The following is a 22,042-nucleotide window of genomic DNA, read 5'->3' as shown; positions in this document are numbered from 1 at the left end:
ACTAGAAATAAATAAGATAATGATTTACATGATTTAACAATAAGGTCTATGTTCATAGCCTATGAAGTTCTTTCTGAATAATCATCTGAGGGTCCTCTGGCCCCTTTCTTCCTCCAAAGTCATCCTAACTCTTAGCAAGCCCGTTCTTTTTTCATACTTTATGTCATGTCCTTCGATTTTATGTCTCCTCTTCCCTTTATGTTTGATCAAGTCTTGTTATTGTCGTACCATCTCTTTCTCCATTTTTCCCCTTCATCTTATCTTAGTGGGATTTAATCTTCCATGAGCCTTTGGTAGGCTTAACACATGAACTCATTTTAGGCCCAACAGGAACTCCAATTCCAATGGTCGAATTGTCTTGCTAGAATGTTGTTGAGAATCTCAAACTTGCTCTCACTTGCCCTTTTTATCTTTTCCTCTCCCTTCTTTGATTTTGTGATTCACCATTTCCTAGTGCTTACGCTCTCACCACATTCCTTGTGTATTCTTTGAGTCATATGCATTGGGCCGCATTGGGCCAACTTTGCATCTTCTGTGTGGGTGGTAATTTTGGAGCTCTTGAGAATGCGACTTGAAGGGCGGGCCTTTAGTGGTGCTAAACTTTTGAGGAGTCTTCAAGGGAGGGACCTGGAGAAGACTCACCCTTGATAACGCCAAATACCCTACTCAAATTGCCAAAATGGTGCCCATGATTTCCGCTAGGTGCAAGGGGCTTTACTGATTCTTGTAGGTAATGGGAATGAGGTGCTCACGACTGACTTGGGAAACTAGAGGGACGTACCCTTCGTCTTCCTAAATCCTTGTGGGTTGAGGGGACTAGACATTGGCGACTGGCTTGGGACACCAGAGGGACATTCCTCCCAGTTTTCATAAGTCCTTGTGGGTCATTTTTTAAGTAAGGGCATGGAGAAGTCATAAGTTGCCCCCAAGATAAACTTGAGGGGGGGAGGGGACTAGGGCTACTAAACCCTGGGTCATCTCAAGGCAAACTTGGGGGATGTTTAGGCAATACCACAGGTCATCTTGAGGCAAACAAGAGAGAGGACTGCGTTAGCCTCAAGTCGCTCAAAGGAAAACTCGATGGAAGACTAGAGCTACTAGGGCTGTATTCAGCCCCAAGCAAACTCAAGGGAGGGTCGAGATAGGCCACAAGGTTCCTCGAGGCAAACTTGAGGGGGGGTTGGGCTGTTGATGCTGCAATCGTTTTGAGACAAACTCGAGGAAGGATTTAGTAAGGCCATGGGTCATCCCAAGACAAACTCGAGATAGGGTTGGGTTGGGCCGCAAGTCACTTTAAGGCAAAATCAAGAGAGAACTTAGGCTACTGAGGCCATGATCATCCAACTCAAAAGAGGATAGCGCAAACCCGAATTCCAGTCCGAAACCCAATCCCTTTTCATGTCATTGTAATGATTCACATTTTGGTGGACAAACAGAAAGTTGATGCTTTTTCAGCCAGGAATAGTTTGTTCAACGAGTCTTCCCCATTGGGTTGGGCAGTCAAGTAGGTCAAACAAATTGATGGCCCTTTTTTCCAACCTGTGTGGGGGACAATAGTTAATGAGTTTTGTACCACAACAGAAATATGGAAGAACATCATTACTCTGAGAAATGAAACGGAGAGCTGGTGCATGCTACAGTCTTTATTGATGGCTCAGCGGGCATTAGGATCTAGAAGCACTTAGGTATTGACCGCAAGGGCATGACAACGAGTGCAACAATGACATGGAACCAACCCAACAGTTGTTTGGGCCCAATCATGGCCAAAATAATGCCCATTGGACTAGTCTATAGGTGGTGGTGCACTCACATTGCTACGTCCACTTCACAGAGAAAATAAGGTTTCATGTTTCTTTTGGATGGACATGACCACGAACAACGCCGTGACTATTAAGTTAATTTTGACAAATTAGCCTTTTGCTAGCACTTCCGTATTTTCAAATCACTTTTGTCTTGCAACAATTTAATGACGTTCATCGTAGGAGTTGCTCAAGTGGCAATTTGTTTGGTAATAGACTATTGGGTACTATTACAAGTTAACCCACATATGTGCTTCTTCATGGAAGAACTATGATTTGAGCACTTTTTCAAATCATACCCTCTTTTTCAAGACTATTGAAGAAGCATTTCACCAAAACAACCATCCATTGATTCAATATTTAGTAAGGAATCTTCTCCATCATATCCTCCTTCAAGTAAAGGTTCTTGTTTCTTCACTACAATCAGCAGTTTTGAGTAATTTAAATGAATAAAAATTGATAGATATATAGTATTTACCATAAAAATAAGATCACATGGTAACAAAATGACCTGTATTTCTTTAATTGGCTGCCTTCCAATTGTCATAACCACCATCAAAGTGTACACAGTATTTGAAGAGCTTCTTAAGAGGCAAGTGGAGGGCAAGTGACACTATAGGAATAAGAATCTGTGCATTAGAATTAAGAATTTGAGGCAGAGATTTGTGGAATATATGGCTGGCTGCCCAAGTTAGCAGTGATCTACTGACCTACTGCCCAAGTTCACTATCCAAACGGAACTTAAATTGATTAGAACATGTAAACTTTATTATTTATATTTATGTTATAACATTTTTCTTAATGTGTGGATCGGACTTCTTTTTACTAAGTATAGAGTTAGGGTTAAAACTCAAGATTTTGATCTGATATTATCATATGAAATCATTACTTATCTAAAAAGTTTAAACCAATAAAAAGATGTAGATTTTATTATTTATTTTTATGTCTTAATATTCACTAGTGGCAGTTGAAATTGGTGAAATTTTAATTGATGCAAAGTTAGCAAGAAATTCAATGGAGTTATTAAAGACTTATTCACTGTTACTTGTGTGTAAGCCATGACAAAGTGGCTATTGAGATATATTATGTCCAAAGAAACGAGCTATTGAATATGCTGTCTCGAGATATATGGCAATCTTGAGCTGTTAAATTATAATATGCATGCTATCTTTGTATTCTTATTGCTCTAGGTGTGAAATCTAGCAAACGAGGATGTTTTAAGGCCTCGAAAATCCTCTTCCTGATTGGAATCATAATTTGGATGAGAAGGACGGGTAGTTGCAATGTTTGTCTGCCTTCATTGATAAATAAATGTTTTCCCAATCGTTTTGCATAAATGAATGCAAAAAATTTTATTGATTTTTTTTTTTTTTTTTTTTGTGGGGTTGGGAAGCCTTGCCATGCAGGGAGGTGCATCCGGCCATCCGGTTGAAAGAGACGGGCAGGGCGGAACCACCTCTCCTTGTGATGCGGCCATTTCTCACTCTACGTGGCTTCACTATAACTTGTCAACTTGTCACTGGCAAGGAAGAGGACATTTCATTCCTCTATCTTTTTAATTAGAATAATACTAGATAAAAATTTTAAGCGTGCAAATCACGCCTACTTCATTTGAAAAAAGTATGGTCTACCATTAAAAATAATTATTTCTTTCATGTTGCTAAAGATTTATTTACTTTTTTTAAGTGAGTTTACGAGACTTACGGACTATAAATATCATTTTTTTTTAATTAAACAGTATTTTAAAATAATAATCGTGGGCATGAAAAGTAGGATTTCGTTGGCTAAATAAAAAAAAAAAAATGAAGCTTGCATATATAATTCGATTATTTAAAAAAAATCTTAGATTTGGGAAGATCTCTCAATATATCCAATGGATTGGACAATTCCCCTTTTCTTAGTTGATACATATATTTATCTACAACACTCAACAAATGATTGAAGATAAGTTAAAAAAATAATAAGTATGCTGTGAATAACATAAGAGTCTTCAAATCTATCCAATTTCCATTTTTATTGAATTAACCGACCATTTTGTTCTGTTATTTTCAACGCATCATCATCCTTTTTTTAATGGATGACATGAATTATTTATAGTTTGGATGTTGATGTTTGCTTATTATTCAAACTGTCATATACTAATTTAATTAAATTTTTAACATCATAACATATAGAGTACTGCTAGCGGACCGTCTAACCATTAGGCGTACATCTAGCATATTTAAATTTTATCTTTTTCCTTTCATTATTTTTAAAAATATTTTTAACATTCTTAATTATTAAGAAACAAATAAAAAAATACACAATTTTATTAATAATTATTTTCTTAATCATTAAATTAAAAATTTTAAAAATAAAATAATCGAGCGGTAACTTTGAGCGGCTCCAATAGCATTTCACTAACATTTTTTTTTTTTATTTTGTCGTTTCAGCTTTTGGCATCATTATAGTTTACTTTTTTCTTTTTATTTTTTAAACACAAAGGAACAAAGATATACTAATTAATTCATTAGACAAAATTGTATTGACAAGAGTATATAGAAACATGGGATAGATCAAACAATCTTATAGAAATGGTATTGAATTCCCACGTTTGACTCTATTTTATATTCCATCTCCGAATTAAAATGATAAACTTATTTTCTCAGTAGATGAAATCATGTATTGATTGGTCTCACAAGAAAGAGGAGATGTTAAGAGTTTAGGATAGTTTATATCCAGGAAATAGATTCAATTTTCTAAACAAATTACATCTAACTAAACTACGAAAAACGGTTATTTAAAAAAAAATTAAGATAGTATCTCAATTTTATTGATAGTCCTCACTTATGATGAAAGAAACCTGTAATAACAACTCAAATACCTGAGGTTACAAATACTCAAAAAACCCAACCTCAGGTATTAAAAAAATAAAAAACTATACAATATACCCAAAAATCAGAATAACCCAATCCAAAAAACCATTAAAAAAAAACTATACAATATACCCAAAAATCAGAATAACCCAATCCAAAAAACCAAATAAACATTAAATAAAAGAAAAATAATATTTACAGTTTTAGAGTATATAAACATTATATAATCTATTTGAAAAAAAATAAATATATATGAGATTTACATAAAAAAAAATTAATTTATTAATAATAGATCTCACTTTTGATTAAAAAAAAAAAAAATTCACAGCGCTTACTTTATCCATACACTCACCTAACTTGAATCAAAAAATAATTTTTGAAAAAATAGCTATCAGCATCACCGATTATCAAAATTCGATTATCTTGAATTTTATTACGAGTATAATATAAATAATTAAATATACCCTTTAATCTATTTAAAATTTTAAAATAAATAATAATTATAAGTAATATGATCATAGTTTCAATCTTCACTCTAAGAGCATCTTTAATGAATTAGCCAAATGTTAATTTCATCGCCAATTTAGCTATTGGACCTCAAAATACCATCAAAATTGATTAATCAAAATCCAAATATTTATACTTTACCTACAATAAACGTTAAAATTATTTTCAAATTTGATTGCTACTGTAGCTTTATCAAATGTTTAATTTATCCATTATTTCTCTCTTTTCATTATTTCTTTCATCATCTCACTCAACTCTAACTATTGTTTTTATGGAAAATTTACCGTATATAACTAGGGGTGTCAAATAGTGTTAACGGGTCGTGTTCGTGTCGTGTCAAAGTATATATATTATATTATATAGGTAAATCTTAACCCGACCCCTAAAATTTATCGTGTCAAAATCTCAAACTCTAACACGACTCATTAACATAACGCGTTGTGTTGTGTCAACCCGTTTAGACCCATTAGTTAATATTGTGAAATAACATTTCAAACCATTAATATAAATGGGTTGAATAGGCTTGAAATTAACTCATTTGACCTGATTAAATTTAGTATAATTTTATATAAATGTTAAAATCATAATATCTATAAAAATTATAAAATTAACTACAAATCCAAAATTACAATCCAAACAATAAAAATATCAAAATTAAAATTCTAATAATTTTACTTTTAAGTAGAAGAGTATAATTATAACTTTATCTTTCTTAGCGTATCATATCAGGTTATAATAGATTAAAATGGAATTGACTCGTTATCAACCCGTTAAGTAATCGTGTCTTATAGGGTCAACTCGTTTTGACCCAAACCTGTTAAAACTAAACCCTAACCCGCTATTATCGTGTTGTGTTCGTGTTGAATTAACGGGTCGTGTAACATATTGCTATCTCCTATATACAACTCAAATAAAATAAATTATAAAATGGTAAAAGTGATAAAATAAAATAAATTAATATATAGTTAAATATATTAAATATTTTTTTAATTATTAATTATTTTATTACTATATAATAAATAATTTAATATAAAGATTTAATATGAATAATCAAAATGAAATTTATCTTATATTATTTTATTATTATATAATAAAAAAATAACTATTTCAATATAAAATTTATGTAAATAAAATAATTAAAAATTAAAATTTATCTTACGTTAATCAAAAATATCTTTTTTAACTTTATCTAATCTATTGAGATGCTCAATATTCTAGCCCCATTAGATTTTAGTCACCTCAACTAAATTGACGTAAATGCTATTAATAATGTGTGCAAAAAAGTGATTTTTACACCGAATTCTTTGCAAAGGTACGCTCATAGTCAGAATTAGACGAAGACAGAGAGTTAAGTATTCCTTTGGTCAGAATTATACTGTTATGTATAATCCAACTAGAATTATACTGTCATGTAGACGTAGGAAAAGTCGCTTTTGGGTGATGGGAGTTTGGGATTGGATTGGGAATGGAAAGTGGGAGGGAGCCATGGGCGATGGGTGGTGGAGATGCTTTAAGATGCTGTTCTGGAGTTGACATCTGTCCACGGCATCCATCCCTCTCACTCACGCAGCACTCACTCTCTCTATTGCCTTTTCTTTTTCTTTTGAATTTGCTTTTCTACAAAGTATGCAATTTTCTAATGTTTTATTCTCTCTCTTTGCCACTCCCTTTCTTGCTCTTTCCATGTTTCAACACCGAAAAAAGAATATAAAGAAAATGAAGTCTTCCGTTGATAGTATGGTTAGTTTTCTATGGTGAGCAACCGACCCTTTCTTTTATATCCTTTTCCTTGATTTTTTTTATTATTATTTACTTTTCGTTGATTCAGTACTGGGCTTCCAGAAAGTCTCTGGAACAGAGAAATAAGTGAGACAGCAACCGAGAGAGAGAGAGAGAGAGGGGAGGGGGCTGGGTAAAGTACAAGAGGCTGAGATGGGTTGCCTCAGATCCAGGGAAGTAGGGAACCCAAGTAATTTGTGAGAAGAAAAAAAAAGGTGCCATCTTTTTAGGGTTTTCCTGTGATTCTTGGGACTCTTGCCTTTTCTCATGACCCGCTTTTCTCTTTCTTTCTTGTGTTGGGGATAATGGGTTGGTTTCAAATTTAATTTAATTCTATTGTCCCCCCCTTCTTTAGTTTTTGGTTTTGGTTTTTGTGTGTCCATTCAAAGTTATCGTCCTGATTGTTTCTCTCTCATTGTAGTTGATGGGGTTAGATAAAGAAGAGTCCAGAGAAGAAGCAAGTTGATAAGGCTTGAACAGTTCTATTCTATTCAGTTTTAAGTTTGCACTTCCATAGATGGAAGTTGGGATCCGTTGTTGTTGACCAGATCTGACCACCCATTTGACTTTTACCTCCATTTGGCTCCAAGATACAGCTGAACTTCCTTCCTCTATTGGTCTGAATTCATTTTCGTAGGCATGGGAAATGTTCCGTTGAAACCCAGCATTCACATTCCGAGATCATTCTTAATCAGAAAAGAAGGTAATGGATTAGTTGAAAAATGACAGGTAACTTTTTGTGCTACCTAGATAGGGATATTGATGGAGGAGATGTCTTCGGCGGTCGCGGTACCATATAGAGTAGGTAACTCTGTCTGTGATAACCCACCCATCGCTACCCACTTAGACGTCACTAGACTTAAGCTAATGGCGGACAAAAAAGGGGGTTTGCTATCTGATTCCGTAACTAAGGCTTCCGCTGAGACGGTTCCCGGTGGTGATGGGGATTGCAATTTTCGTGATTTGGGAAATGAAGTTAGCATTGCAGCTGCTATGGCGTCGAAAGAGGATTCCTTGGTTGGTATCGTATCTGAAAAGGGAGGTATTTGGGTTGCTGCTGGTGATGATGTTACAGCCACGGAAAGTGTGGAAGATGATTCCTTATCATTGGAGGGTGATCAGATTCTAGATATGTCGTGTTCTTTTTCGGTGGGGAGTGAGTGCAGTAGTTTGTGCGGAGAGGACATAATGAGTCTCGAGGCTTCTGATATGATAACGCTGAACTCCATCAACATCGAGAAGAGCTTATACGGATGCAGCGTAGATGTTGTTACCGAGGCCGCTGATTCAGAGGAACCAACTGATGGGACAGACGTAGTGAGTGATCCTGTTGCTGTGATTGTTGATGGGTCGGATCCGAATCCGAATCCATCTGGAGTTCTTCTTCAGCTGGAAAGAAGGGCGAGTGGAACATCAGGCCGCAGTGTTTTTGAGGTGGATTATGTGCCTCTTTGGGGAGTTATATCTATGTGCGGAAGAAGGCCTGAGATGGAAGATGCAGTTGCTGCTGTACCCCGTTTTATGAAGATTCCTGTTCAAATGTTAATTGGCGACAGGATAAATGATGGCATGACTAATTGCTTACCTCGTCAGACACTTCATTTCTTTGGAGTCTATGATGGCCATGGAGGCTCTCAGGTACCGTTTATTTTATGTTCTTCATTTACTCGGTGTCTCTTCTACTGTTTTTGCTACTGTCGGATCATGATATAATGTCTTCGTACTTGTAATTTAGTCGCATGAGGTGTTTGCATTTTTCAGGTTGCAAACTATTGTCGTGATCGTATCCATGTGACTTTGGCCGAGGAGATAGATTTTGTTAAGGAAGGGTTAATTCATGGAACTATGAAGGCAAACTGCCAAGAGCAGTGGAAGAAAGCATTCATGGATTGTTTTCTTAAGGTTGACGATGAAGTTGGAGGAAAAGCTAGTCTTGAGCCTGTTGCTCCAGAAACTGTTGGTTCTACTGCTGTGGTTGCAGTTATTTGTTCATCACATATCATTGTAGCAAACTGCGGAGACTCAAGAGCAGTTTTATGTCGTGGGAAAGAACCGGTGGCATTGTCAGTTGATCACAAAGTAAGAGGCCCCCAATAGAATTTGCGTCTCTCTGTAGTAAATATCGATATGGAAGCTGATATCCATTTAATAACTGATATCCATTTAATAACTTTATTTTTGATGTAATCTCAGCCAAATCGAGAAGATGAATATGCAAGAATTGAGGCAGCTGGAGGCAAGATCATACAGTGGAATGGGCATCGTGTTTTTGGAGTTCTTGCAATGTCAAGGTCAATTGGTGCGTGCTTCTTCACCATGAATTTTTGCCATTGCATTTGCATGTTTTGGATTTTGACTTTCCCAAATGTCACCCCCTCGAAAGGGGTTGCTTTTGTGAGCACATTGCTATAGTCAAGTTTGTATTACTAAGCCTACAAGCATATTCGGACTGCCTGGACTTTTGGTATAGGACTCCTTGCTGTCCACTAATTTCATTATCATGTTATAGATTATCAACCCCATCACAATATGACAGTGTAACATTGAAATAATTTTGGTGGTCCTACCAATTCTGTGGCACTTGCAATTTGGATGCCAACCTGGAGTGTTTATGAATGCATTACATTTGCTCTTTATTTGAGCTGTTGCCTGATATTACTTGATAGTTTAAGGTAGTAAAATAAGGGTAGGTCTGTAGGGTGTTAATGACTTCCAGAAATAGTAAAGGACTCGAACAATTTATGTTAATTTTTTGTTTAAATGAGTATGATGAAGGTATGTCCAATTTTATGCTTTAAAAGAAAGAGTAATGGCAATGTTGTGACAGAAGTTACCCCCGCTATTTTCTCTAGTTGTCATTATTTTTGTGGGAAGGGAATACTTTAGGTGGTGTAAGGTGTGATGCATGCCCTTGAGCTTCAAACTGGTTTCTTAGGACTCTCCTTGAGGTGTAAGCTTCAGACGGATGCTGAATTAGGATACTGATTGGAAGTGGCTGAATTTGACATAAATTTATTTGTATAAGGGGAGGAGTGATGGGAAATGTAAAGGACCAAATTTGAGCAGTTTATGTATGAAAGCAATTTTTAAGTTCTCATTACTAGTTTCTGGTTCTTGCGGTCCTGAGGGTGCCTGCTCTCACATACCTTGTCAAAGAATTAGAAAGTGTATGGAATCTCTGTTCTATCACATCGAACTCTTTTGTGGGTTGCTTTTGATATGTATGGAAAGTGTTCTAAATCTGCTAGGCTTCAGTAAATAGAATAGAACATCCCAGGAAACACTCTTGTAGATCATTTGGATGAAGAATTTACAATCTTCTTAAAATTTAAAAATGATGTAATTAAAGCTGATGGGAATGTTTTTCGTTAACTACCGGTAAAGAAAGAGAATTTTTTTAGTTTACTTAATAAAAAAAATTTTTATGAGACTATCAGCTATGTTATCGAAAATTTCATTGTTTGAAAGGAATATTTTCAAAATCATAAATTAGAGTATTATTGTAGTAACAAAGATGATGGTGTTGGCGATGGCATTGATTGGGTAATGGTAGTACGATGGTGTTGGTTATAGGCAGTGGCCGTGGAAGTGGCAATGACCATGGTGGTGGCAATGTAAAAAGTATTGGTATGAATCGTAAGATGATAATTATTATGTTGATCAGATTTGTGAAAGGACACCTTCACAATGTGATTTGTATTTGAGAGTTGGATGGTTGAAAATCTCAAGTTTACTCTGTTGCTCTTGATGCCGTGCTTATGGAGAGAGAACAATCGGATTTTTGAGAGCTGGGAAAAGGAAGTGGCAGAAGTCTAAGGATCCTTTCATTAGAAATTATTACAAATGGATGACTATTTGGTGTTCTCTATTTTATGAAAAGGTATCTAAAATTACACTTTGATTCAAATTCAAATATATTTCTTTTAATAAGTAATCAAAAAGTTTTATTTATAATAATAGGCATAGCCAAGTACACAGAACGGATACATGAGTAATTTTATTTAAATTCAACTGCAAGTAAGTGCAAAAGGGTGATTGAAATGTCAAGTCAAGTAAGTTATTTGGATTTCTGCCCATTGACTTTTCCAAATGGAAAATATTGGCAGTATAACAAACTATGTTCTTTAGTCACGTTCTGTGTGTTCGCTTATTGCTTACTTATGTGAGGAACTTCAGGCCGCTAGGAATGCATTCTAATACAACAGGCTTGTATAAACTTTTATTTTCTGGGAAACGTTTTGTCTGACCTGGCTTGTTGGTTTCAGGTGACAGATATTTGAAACCATGGATAATTCCGGAACCGGAAGTGATGTTTCTTCCACGGGCAAAAGATGATGAATGCCTTATTTTAGCTAGTGATGGGCTGTGGGATGTCATGACAAATGAAGAGGTGTGTGACCTGGCTAGGAAAAGAATACTTATGTGGCACAAGAAGAATGGGGTTACACTGCCAACTATAAGGGGTGAAGGGATTGATCCCGCTGCTCAAGCTGCAGCAGAATTGCTCTCAAGCCGTGCTATTCAAAAGGGAAGCAAGGATAACATCACTGTGATCGTGGTAGATTTGAAAGCTCAAAGGAAGTTCAAAAGCAAAACATGATGGTAACACCTCCAACCTCCTATTAGCTGTCTGCTCCATATTTGTACAATCTGAAAAATGATCCAGTATAGTTCTGCCCTTAATGTTTTTCACGGGGCTTTTATTGCTTATTGAGAATAGCAGTCTGTATGTTCCATAGAACATCCAAGATTCAAGAACTCTTCACTGTCTCAAAGAGTCTGGTTGTACACACCCCTGCCGATTTCTGGCTATGTAAATCTTAGCAGCTTGTTGTAGGACAGTCGATGGTGACAATTCCATGTTTTCAACGTTGTGGCCAAAGTGTATTCATTATGCCTCCGAGTTAAAAAGGCTCTGTGAGGTATTTACTACTTATTGTTTCAACTGCATGATACTTTATAACGAAATTAGCAGATTCAGGGAAATAGATTGAGTTTTGGTCTCCTTAGAGATTTTCCTTGCCGATACTCTGCTTATTTTTTGAGGTGGTGATGGTTATGGTGCGGTAAGAATCAATGAAGGTGGCCATTCTGCTGTTGATGTTAATGTTAGAAATTTTCTCAACTTCATATCACTTTAAAATGAGTTAAGAATCCAATATTAATATGCATGTTGTGGGAGAGAAATAATAGAAATTTCGAAGATGGTAAGAGAACAATGGATGAGCTTTCTGTTTTAAAACTTTGTTATCGGCGGGAGCTATTGTTTGTAATGGGCTAAATGTTCGTGATCTTCAACTTTCGTTACAATCTAATTAGGTTATTCTCATATATACTTCACGTGTACTTGAGTTTTGCCTACTCCTAAGAATAAAACTTCTTGATTACTTATAAAATAAAAATTAATGCCGTTTTCTTAAATTTTTAAAAAATTTAATAAAAATATTTATTATCACAGCTTAAAATATTTCTTAAAAAAGTACATGGGTTGGGTTGTTCCTGCATATATTGCAAAAAAGGCCAAGCTACTCTATTTGAATGTACCATCATTAATTGCACCGGTTGACTCAAGGAGGAGAATCCTTTCATCCATGCAAGAAACAAACAGGAAGGAAAATATAAAGGCAAAAGCCATTATTGGAAACAAACCCAACCCAACACATCTTTAATAGACTAATGTTTGCTGATGTCCCTGATTCATTATTCCCCACCCCTGTTCTGGCAGATTTAATGTTATGAGAGCAGTGAAATGGACGCACCAGCCAGATCACAACATACGTCTCCTACTACTTTTTTCTACCTCTGCGCCAGTTCCATCACAACATCAGCCAGATGTTCCTCATTCTGAACGCCATCCACCCACCTTGCATTAATCTGAACTCTTTCAATGCTCTGCTTCAAAGTTCTAGCAATTGACGGCTTATTACGGCTTTCAAAAAAATCCTCTATTTCTATGGCCTTCTCAAACGAAGCAAACTGGGAAAGTGGGATAACCAAACCATATTTAAAAGGAAAAAAACAATAAAGAGAGTAAAATGCCAAGCATAAACAATAACTCCTTAACTGTAGCTGAATCTAATTTCTGCACAACATTTGTGACAAAAGAGAGGAAGGGGTAGAGAGACTCACTGGTGAGACAATAGCACTGACAAAACGAGTTAGTAGAAATCCGGAACCCCAGGTTTCTGAAATATGCTCCCAGTTATCCTGTGTTCACATCATATTTAAATTGGAAAACAGAATGTGTAAACAAAGTGGTATATTGCCCATCAATCAAAAAATACTCTAACAAGGGCTCAGCCATAAAGAATCAGAGCAAGTTTCCTTTTCCTTCACGTTAAACATAAAGATTGCAGCAACAATAAGGTTAAAGAAATGTATATAGGCTGGCATCATGAAGTTTCTGAAAAAAAGTTGGGCACCTTAGTTGGCTTCCTTGTCAATTCATTTGGCACTAAAAGAGATTGACCAATTAAGATTGCTTTAAAGGTAATGGTATATACACAACCATTTTTTTAAATGGAGGGTGATTATGTAGAATAAATAACCCCTAGGGATTGGCTCAGGTGGTTAAGGCCTTGGGCTTGGGGGTATCAGGGGATGCTCCCTCAGGTCTAAGGTTCAAATTTCCTCGAGTGCAAACAATCTCTAGGGGCCATGGGATTGAAGGATTTTCCCCTTCAATTATTCGAAGTGTATTTATGGAAAACTACTTATTGAGGGCCTATGCATCCCCGGGATTAGTCGGGACACTGTTCCTGAACACCCGGTGCCAATAAAAAAAAAAAAAAAAAAGATTACGTAGAATAAATCAAATCAAATCAAATAGGAACTCAAAAGGATTAGAATCTCTGATGAATACACTCACATTGGCTGGATATAAAATAGGTTGTAAAAATAGTTGTCCATACCATTACCTTAATTTAAACTGCACTTGTATTTACCTAGCGATTCAGATATAGATGTGCATTACCTTAGATATAGATGTGCATTACCTTGATATTGCTGACCAAATTTGAGATACATAATAAAACCTAAAACTCCTGGTGGATATTTTGCTCCGTCTACCTCAAGCAAGCAAGACTTAAAAGTCACCTGCTACTTCCACAGATGAATTCATCTTCTCTGGAACTAACTTTTCTGATTATTTTGTCAATCGTATGGGATTGGATTCATGAGTACTCAAGTCTTAAATCCCAAAACTGTGAATGACACCATTCTTAAAGGTCCATAACATCTCTTCAAAAAACCTACTTTGGAGCCAAGGAAAAGGTCTGAGGCCTACAAGTTGCCTTTCGGATTTATCTTTTCTTTTCTTTTCTTTTTTTCCTGAATGAGGGGAGGAAGAAGGGATGAGGAGAGGAGTTTTGAAGCAATTTCAAATTGTCCTAGAAGAGCATGAAATCACACTACCACCTCGTTTCTCTAACAGATTAATGCACAGTTCCAATCTCTCTCTCTCTCTCTCTCTCTCTCTCTCTCTCTAAGTAACAAGTGCACCAGATGCAACACCATGCCAATTGCTTTCAGGAAAGAAGATGAGTACCCAGTTCATCATGTCTGCTTGAGTTACGTTTTCGTTTTCTTAATTAAATTGACATGCAAGATCTCAGACCAGTATCGTAATTGTTTGGGGACAATTTTTATCAATTTATCAAGCAAATATAGTGCATGCGCATGAACATTCTGCAATATGCTTTCTGCTATTTACATTACCGATGAGCATTACCTTCAGCCACTTCCAAGCTGTTTCACGTCCTTCCCTACTAACAGTGAGTCCAAAAACAGCATCTTGGCTACGAACCTATATCAAGTGGAAAGTAAAGTCAGCCTTAGCAACCCAAGCTCCATCAGACAAAAATTTATTAACTTCTATGAAAAACTTTTGAACGCCACAATTATACAAAACCCAGATACCTCATCAGACAACAAAAAATTCAGAACTTTAAGAATTATGCTGGGATCTGGAGAAGATGCCAATGAACCTACAAACACAAAAGGATAAATGATTCCAATATACTACACAGATTTAGATTTTCTGCATCATTTTAAATAATGATATGTTATCACTTAGAATTCGCATTTTCTCCTGGCTCAAATCAGTCTCCCGGTACACTCTGAGAAGAGATTCACATCCCATTCTGTTAGAGGTGCTGACTCTTCGCATAACAGCCACATATGCTGCCTGCAATCAAAGTCCGTGTAAACATCACTAGGAATTGCAAATGAAACAATACTAGTGATTGGCCAGTGCTTTTACCAACCTTTCTTATGTCAGGAGGGAGGAGTGGCGTACTTCTATCATCTAAGAATGACAGAAAACGCCTACTTGCTTCATTTAGTGTCAGATCATCCCCAAACATGGCAAGGGCAGTCAAAATCTCTCCTCTCAACATTGCATCTAGATGGCTCTCGCCTTGCTTAGGCTCCCAACCAAGCTTACTGCAAAAAATGACCAGCATAAAAGGAAAAATAAATAGTAGAATGAAATCAGACTCATCTTGCTCAAGGGAAGTTCTAGCATGCTCATTATTTCAGTCAACAATACAAACTGGGTTTCTATTAGCTTCACTATTAGCTGGTGAAGAATTTTCAAATAAGAAGAGAAAGAACATACATATACAAATTACCTGTTCCATGATGCTAGAAACATCTACATCTTAGATAGCAAAACTATGTAAGCTACTCCCCACAAACTTGAAAGGGGGAATGAAACAACACTTGAGTGTCTATTATTTTTCTTGGGGAAGGGGGTATTTCTCAGCAGTCTTAAACAATAATAGCATCTCAAGCATCTTTTATTATTATAATTCATCATATAAGAGAAATTATTATCTTACAATCTGAATCTCTGGAATTGTATCTTTATATGCTCCAGTCCCTTAAATTATCAGATAGTTAACACCTCACAGAGCTTTCCCAATCAAATGAAAAATAATTGACTTCAAATAGATCACTTAGGATGCTTGGGGAATAAGATGAGATGAGAATTTTGTGAATAGTAGTAAGATGGTTTGTGAATAGTAGTAAGATACTTATAAAAAAAGATAATTTGAGTTAAGTATTTATTGAGTTTTGGAAAAGGAGAAATAAAAAGTCTAATAAAAAAATAATATAAAATTAAAATATTGTTTTAATATAATTTTTGTTTTGGGATTTGAAAAAGTTGGATTTTTTTTGTTTTGAAAGTTTGGGAAAGTTTTAATGATTAGTTTGAAATTGTTTGTGTTTGAATGATATTTGGAAAGAAAATGAGATGGGATGAGATGAAATAGGTTTAAATGGAAAACTTTTCCAAACATCCCAATGTCAAAAGAACAGTAGACAGTGCGAACCTGGTGGCTTAGAAACAAGGATCACATTAGAATTTTAAATTATTTATTTTGATAACTTACTCTGAAGAATAGAGGAAAAGGCGGATAAAAAATTGATTAACGTAGTCCAGTAAGTCAGGGACTGCATCAGCCACAGTTCTTGTAACTTTATAACTTATCTGTGAATAGAGGGACCAGAATTAGAACTAAAAGCATGCTGAAACAAGCTTAGAAAATATAAGGATGTGAAGCTTACGCTAATCAAATTAGACAGCACTGTATAATCAAGTTCCTCCCTGAAAGCATCCATCAAGGTAAGCAACAAGGTCAAAGACTGCTGGCGAGCCATACAAAGGGCAAATGAATCATCCAGAATGCCTGTTACAGGAAAATGTTGTTAAGTGCTATTCTCTACCGTGGGATAAGCAAGTAGGAGTGCAAATTTCTAAATTACCAAATCTGTCTGTTGCAGTTAAGTATTTATTCTCTATTGCATATATGAGTCTAGCTGCAAGGTTATCATCATATTTCACCCTATAGAAACCAGTCTGATCCACATTCAGTTTTATCCAAGCAGAGACTGCATCACTTTTATCACTCAAGAATTCCTCGATATGAAGAGTTCCAGACTTTGTTTGCAGTAGAAAACTCTTGCGCACTTCGTATGAGCCACAGCACAATGTTATTGGGACAATCCATTGCCCATCCCCATAGGAGCCACTTGACAAAAATTGAGACTGCCATATTGCATTTATTTGTCAGAACTCTGTTAGTTCTCAAAGACATCATTAACTGGAATAGTACAAAATGATAACAGCTGACTATATATCTGAGTGAAGATATATTATCTCAAGAGAAAATGCACGAAAGAGCACTGAAACAACAAACCTGCTCAAACATCAATTTCTGATCTTTGACTCTGACAGAGACAACTGGGTATCCCTTTTGCTTTGTCCATGAATTCATTAACGTGTTAACAGGCTCACCAGATCCCTCCTCAAGGGCAGCCCACAAATCTTCTGTCATTGCATTGAAGCATGCAAATCTTTCTATATATGAAGCAAGCGACCTCTGATTGCATAAACAAATCAGAAAAACAGGGAAAAAAAGAAGCAAAACAGTCAATTAAACAAGGAAAAAAAAATTACATATGCAAGAAAAATATATAATTAACTGAAGACAATTACATCAAAATATCCACAGATGAGCAAACCATATTGTGCTTCTTAGTTTCCAATAACTTAATCATTTGATCAACTACAATTACAATTGCTATCAGATATCAAAAACCTTCTTCGCAGGGACCTTATATCTCCTTACCAAGCCATCTGAAAGCAAAAAGAACAAGGAGATACTTTCCCGCTCTCCTAATCGGAATCGATTAAGAGCTTCTTAGAAAGACATTGACATCATATTACATAATGAAATGGAAATTCATAGATGCCATCTTATGATTCAAACTCAACCACCATCAGATGCAAATCAAGTAAGCCTTAATCCAATAAATTGCAAAAAATGGTTGATCAATACAGATGGAACAGGAGTTTTTTTTTTCAATCAAGAGAAATATCTTAACTTGCACAAGAAACATATACAAGTAACAAACCTAAGGACCAACCTGGAAACATTCAGCGCCAAGATAGCTTTGCAGCATCCGAATAACAGATGCACCTTTTTTGTAACTTATTGCATCAAAAATTTCATCTATCTCACGAGCATGATTTATCTCCACCTAAAAGAATATGCTTAAATTGAGCTACGATCAATCAAGAAAAATACTAATTCCTTAAAGCAGTTCATACCCAGGATAAAAAATAAAAACCCTTTTTCCCATGCAAAATTACCTCAATGGGATGGGATTCTGCAAGCCCATCCAGCTTAAGGCCTTCAGTCGAGTCATCAAGAAACTGAGTCCATATTTTCCATTCTGGGAACAAGCTATCAGTTGCTAAATAGCTAACCTGAAAAATATGATAATTGGTATAAAATTTTTTTTATAAGTATAGTTGGTATATAATATATATAACCATGCCATTTAGTTAGGTATGGTAATGGGACATATGACCCATGAAACACACCCATGTCGCGAACCCCTCATTCAGCCACAAATGAGTCCACCATTCCATCGTTACAAGATTGCCAAACCACTGGTGTGCCAGTTCATGGGCTACAACAATTGTGACCTTCACAGTAGCAAAAGTAATGGTTAATTGTTCTGTGGGCTGTGATTAAAACAATAGCTTCAGATTAAATTGTCCAAAGTAAATCCTAACAAAAAGAAAAGCATCAAGCATGAAATTACCCTCTGCTTATTGGCAGCTGCAGAATGCTGATCATCGTAGAGCAAAGCTGTTTCTCGGTATGTAACTAAACCATAATTTTCCATGGCCCCAGCAGCAAAGTCAGGGATTGCAACCATATCCAATTTAGGAAGAGAATAAGGCACAGAAAAGTATCTGTCAAAACTAACATAGTTAAACTGAATTCCAGACAATGCAGCATAAGCGCAGGTGGGTAATAATTGAAGGGATCACTAGCAGCCCAATCTAGTGTCCAAAAATGTGTTGTTCAGCTAAAAAAGTTGTAATGCTGTGACTAGCAATCATTAATTCGGTGGTGATTGATGGTAAAACTTACTCTTTGTATAATTCGAGTGTCCTGACAGCAACATTCAATGCAAATTTCCCTTGATTTGCCTTACCAACCTGACAGTATACTCGAACTATGACCCCTGTATAGAGATGCAAGATTACACTATCAAGAACATAAATCGTTCTATTACCACAAGAAACAATCCACACAGAGTATGATTTTACCATCGGTAGTATGATCTTCCGCGTAATCAAAAAAACCAACAACAACTGCCACCAAATAGGTAGACATTAGAGGTGATTCTTGATATGAAACTTTCTTCAGATGCCCATCCACTTTTTCTTCAATAATTGGCATGTTCGAAAGTGCTACTAGTTCAGATGGCACATCCAATGTGATTTTGAATGTAGCCTGTAAGTTGTAACAGCCAGTGCCAGAAAACAAGGATCAAATAGCTTTTGTACGCATCCTTAGAAACAGAACGAGGCATATCCGTTTTCAATGCCAAAAATATTTAACCACAGCAACCAAAACACTCTGTGAAAAGATGGTTTTTTTTTTTTTTTTAACAGATGCATTATGAAGTGTTTTAGAAAATAAGATTTCATCTCAGCAACAGATGCAAAGAAGTACAAGATCTTCAATCAGTAGAGAGAGAGAGAGAGAGAGAGATTGCAACACCTTGCAAGCAGGTTCATCCCAGCACGGAAAGCATCGCCTAGCATCAGCTGGTTCAAACTGTGTAACAGCCATATTCTTCTTCTCGCCATTATGCTCATATGTACTGGAAAGCAAAATAACAACTTAAATATATGGTATCTATGTCAACTTATAAATTTTCATTCTTTCCCTACAACTAAGTCACACACTGGCTCTAGTTACTAGATGAAACTGTAATTGATTAATGATTCTAAATGAGCTTTAAATTAACGAGTTTGTGATATCACAGGCATGATGAGCTGTTGCTCTGGGTCGTCACAGCAAACAGAGAAAAATAATTGTTGCATCAAAGCCTGGTCCATATAAAAAATTATCATCTTTATATATATTATTTCGATTAATCCTTCTCATCGATGAAATCAAATCATTAAACGCTACCTTCTATAGAACCCCTTCATTTTCTTGTTCAAAGTTCCTTCAAACACGATACTCAAAATCCCGGTCCCAATCGGGAGTGTCTCAGAGAACTCCAAAACCAAAATCTCGTCGGCTTCAACCAAATTAGTTGCTGAAGGCTTCATCAGCTGCCCAAAATTTTATTCATTCAGCACAAACGACAGTGTGCTTGATTGCACAAAAAAGGTTTGAATCAAAATGGCTGCAATTGATGGCTACTATTGTTTCTAAGACGTCCAAATTTTCACAGCAACCAAACCGAGAACTGAAGTGAACAAGATACCTTGGAAACGTTTCGGTTGGTGAACGACACGGAGCCGGGGTCGACAGAAAGTTCGGCGGCATTGAGGACGATGTAGTTGGTATGGCCGACGATGTCGAGGTCGATGGAGACGGAGCCGGAGAACTTGCAGGCGGTGAGGTCCGGTTTGAGTCGTAAGTCGTAGCGTTTCGGGACAGCGAATTTCGGGAGCCGAGGTTGGTCAATGAACTGCTCCATACTTTGGAATTTCGGCGCACTCTGTTGCTCTGGTTTTTCTCTACAAGCAAAGAGAGACTGATGGGAAGAGCGACGAGGGAGAATGGAGTTATGGCGTATGGGTGGGCACTTATATCAGTGGAGTACGAGTACGAGCGACGACGTCTTCCTCGGCAAGTGCATGACTTCAAAGGCCACGAACGACATCGTTGGCGATGACAGACTCTCCTAAGAGTTACGTTACATGGACAATCTATTTTGCTTATTTCTTATCCACATTACTGATGTAATTAATTAAAATAACTTTTTATATTAAAAAAAATAACGATATCAATCATATTAATAAAATAAAAATAACTATATATAAAATTTTTATACTACTATTTTATTTGTACATTTTAAAGAGAAATATTTATTAATTATATAATAATACAAAACTCTTATTCTATCCCAATATATTCGAATAATTAAGGGATTGTTTGAATAATGAAATCGTTTTATATTAAAGTTAAAATTTTAATAAAATATTGTTTGAATATAATTTTTTAATATTATTATTATTTTAAAATTTAAAAAGTTTGAATTGAAATTTAAAAAAATTAAATTATTTATTATATTTTGAATTAAAATTTAATTATTTATGATTTGATTTTTTAAACTTATAATGGGCCCTATTATAAGTAGTGTGCTAACCGTCCGGTTTATGTCTAGCACATCTCTATATTTATTGAAGGAAAATGATTTGTACAGTATAATGGCATCTAAGTTTCATATACTCATTTTGAAATAAGTAAAAATTTAGGACTCAAATGAAAAAAGACTCAAGTTTTTAATAATGAGCTCTGTCATTTTTTAAAAAGAATACGTGCACACTTTTTAATTATATCTAATATTACTCTTTTTAAAAATAATACTATACCATTATTTACTCTAAATGTGAATGATGGAGAGAACTTTCCTTTGTTTTAACAACAATAAATCTACACCATTACCAGGGTGTCTATCCCTTGATCACACTGGTAATATAAGCATAAATATATCATTTGTATCATTTACTAATAAATTAAAAGAGAAAATAAAAGTGAAAATAAGGAGAGGAATACCTAGCATCACAACATCAAGGCATGTAATAACATCTTATTAAAGAAAAATGATAATTATAGTTTTAAAATGTGCAATTTTTATATATTTTCTTTGAAAAAGTAGATAAATTTATAAACTATATGAATTTTTTTATAATAATAATCTCACTTTTTTTAAAATGAGTATGCAAATGCTACACACTCCAAGATTATATACAATATTACCCATTAGAAAAACCTAAGGGTTTGTTTGGAAAAAGTATTCATTTCAAAATTCTCATATCATGTCATCAAATTTCTTTCTTAAACATCATTCAAATACATATTTTTAAATTAATCATTATAACTTTTTCAAAATTTCAAGTAAAAAAATAAAAACAATTTAACTTTATTAAATCTCTAAACAAAAAAGATATTAAAAAAGCTATATTCTAACAATATTTTGACTTTATAATATTTTATTCAACTTTTTCTCCCTCTTTTTCCAAAATCTTATAAAATAACTTGTTTGATTATACAA

The 22,042-nt window shown here is 35.3% G+C and overlaps 2 protein-coding genes across 6 annotated transcripts; one reads left to right on the top strand and one right to left on the bottom strand.

Annotated features, from left to right (window-relative positions):
* Positions 1-6,590: 6,590 nt before the first annotated feature.
* On the top strand, positions 6,591-11,926 carry LOC122299279 (protein phosphatase 2C 53-like). Of its 4 annotated transcripts, none has more exons than XM_043109423.1 (5): positions 6,591-6,901; positions 7,362-8,578; positions 8,702-9,019; positions 9,134-9,239; positions 11,206-11,926. In XM_043109423.1, exons 2-5 carry the CDS (start codon positions 7,703-7,705, stop codon positions 11,538-11,540), a joined length of 1,635 nt encoding a protein of 544 aa, XP_042965357.1. In that variant the 5' UTR covers positions 6,591-6,901; positions 7,362-7,702; the 3' UTR covers positions 11,541-11,926. The 4 variants fall into 4 exon arrangements, with proteins under 4 accessions (XP_042965357.1, XP_042965354.1, XP_042965356.1 ...); XM_043109420.1 differs by having other exon boundaries at positions 6,591-6,915; XM_043109422.1 differs by lacking the exon at positions 6,591-6,901 and adding an exon at positions 6,949-7,155.
* Positions 11,927-12,446: 520 nt separating this feature from the next.
* Positions 12,447-20,639, bottom strand: LOC122298481 (aminopeptidase M1-like). 2 transcript variants are annotated; one of them, XM_043108242.1, is made up of 19 exons: positions 20,246-20,639; positions 19,945-20,090; positions 19,528-19,630; positions 19,071-19,257; positions 18,892-18,985; positions 18,557-18,710; positions 18,333-18,437; positions 18,099-18,215; positions 17,873-17,986; positions 17,143-17,325; positions 16,709-16,991; positions 16,511-16,632; positions 16,336-16,433; positions 15,205-15,382; positions 15,011-15,125; positions 14,858-14,925; positions 14,670-14,744; positions 13,070-13,147; positions 12,447-12,916 (listed from the first exon to the last, which is right to left on the bottom strand). In XM_043108242.1, exons 1-19 carry the CDS (start codon positions 20,459-20,461, stop codon positions 12,737-12,739), a joined length of 2,616 nt encoding a protein of 871 aa, XP_042964176.1. In that variant the 5' UTR covers positions 20,462-20,639; the 3' UTR covers positions 12,447-12,736. The 2 variants fall into 2 exon arrangements, with proteins under 2 accessions (XP_042964176.1, XP_042964177.1); XM_043108243.1 differs by lacking the exon at positions 19,945-20,090 and having other exon boundaries at positions 20,246-20,452.
* Between the last annotated feature and the right edge of the window lie 1,403 nt (positions 20,640-22,042).

The sequence above is a fragment of the Carya illinoinensis genome, chromosome 16, assembly GCF_018687715.1.
Source record: "Carya illinoinensis cultivar Pawnee chromosome 16, C.illinoinensisPawnee_v1, whole genome shotgun sequence".
NCBI lineage: Eukaryota > Viridiplantae > Streptophyta > Magnoliopsida > Fagales > Juglandaceae > Carya > Carya illinoinensis.
The sequence above is the reverse complement of the archived record's forward strand: the minus strand, read 5'-3'. Positions and strand labels throughout refer to the sequence as shown.

Coding starts and splice junctions, on each gene's coding strand:
- LOC122299279 (XM_043109423.1), top strand. CDS start 7,703: ATGGAGGAGATGTCTTCGGCGGTCGCGGTACCATATAGAGTAGGTAAC. Junction 8,579..8,701: donor ATGGCCATGGAGGCTCTCAG/GTACCGTTTATT, acceptor TGCATTTTTCAG/GTTGCAAACTATTGTCGTGA. Junction 9,240..11,205: donor TGCAATGTCAAGGTCAATTG/GTGCGTGCTTCT, acceptor TGTTGGTTTCAG/GTGACAGATATTTGAAACCA.
- LOC122298481 (XM_043108242.1), bottom strand. CDS start 20,461: ATGGAGCAGTTCATTGACCAACCTCGGCTCCCGAAATTCGCTGTCCCG. Junction 18,986..19,070: donor GGAAGATCATACTACCGATG/GTAAAATCATAC, acceptor ATCTCTATACAG/GGGTCATAGTTCGAGTATAC. Junction 12,917..13,069: donor TCAGTGCTATTGTCTCACCA/GTGAGTCTCTCT, acceptor CCACTTTCCCAG/TTTGCTTCGTTTGAGAAGGC.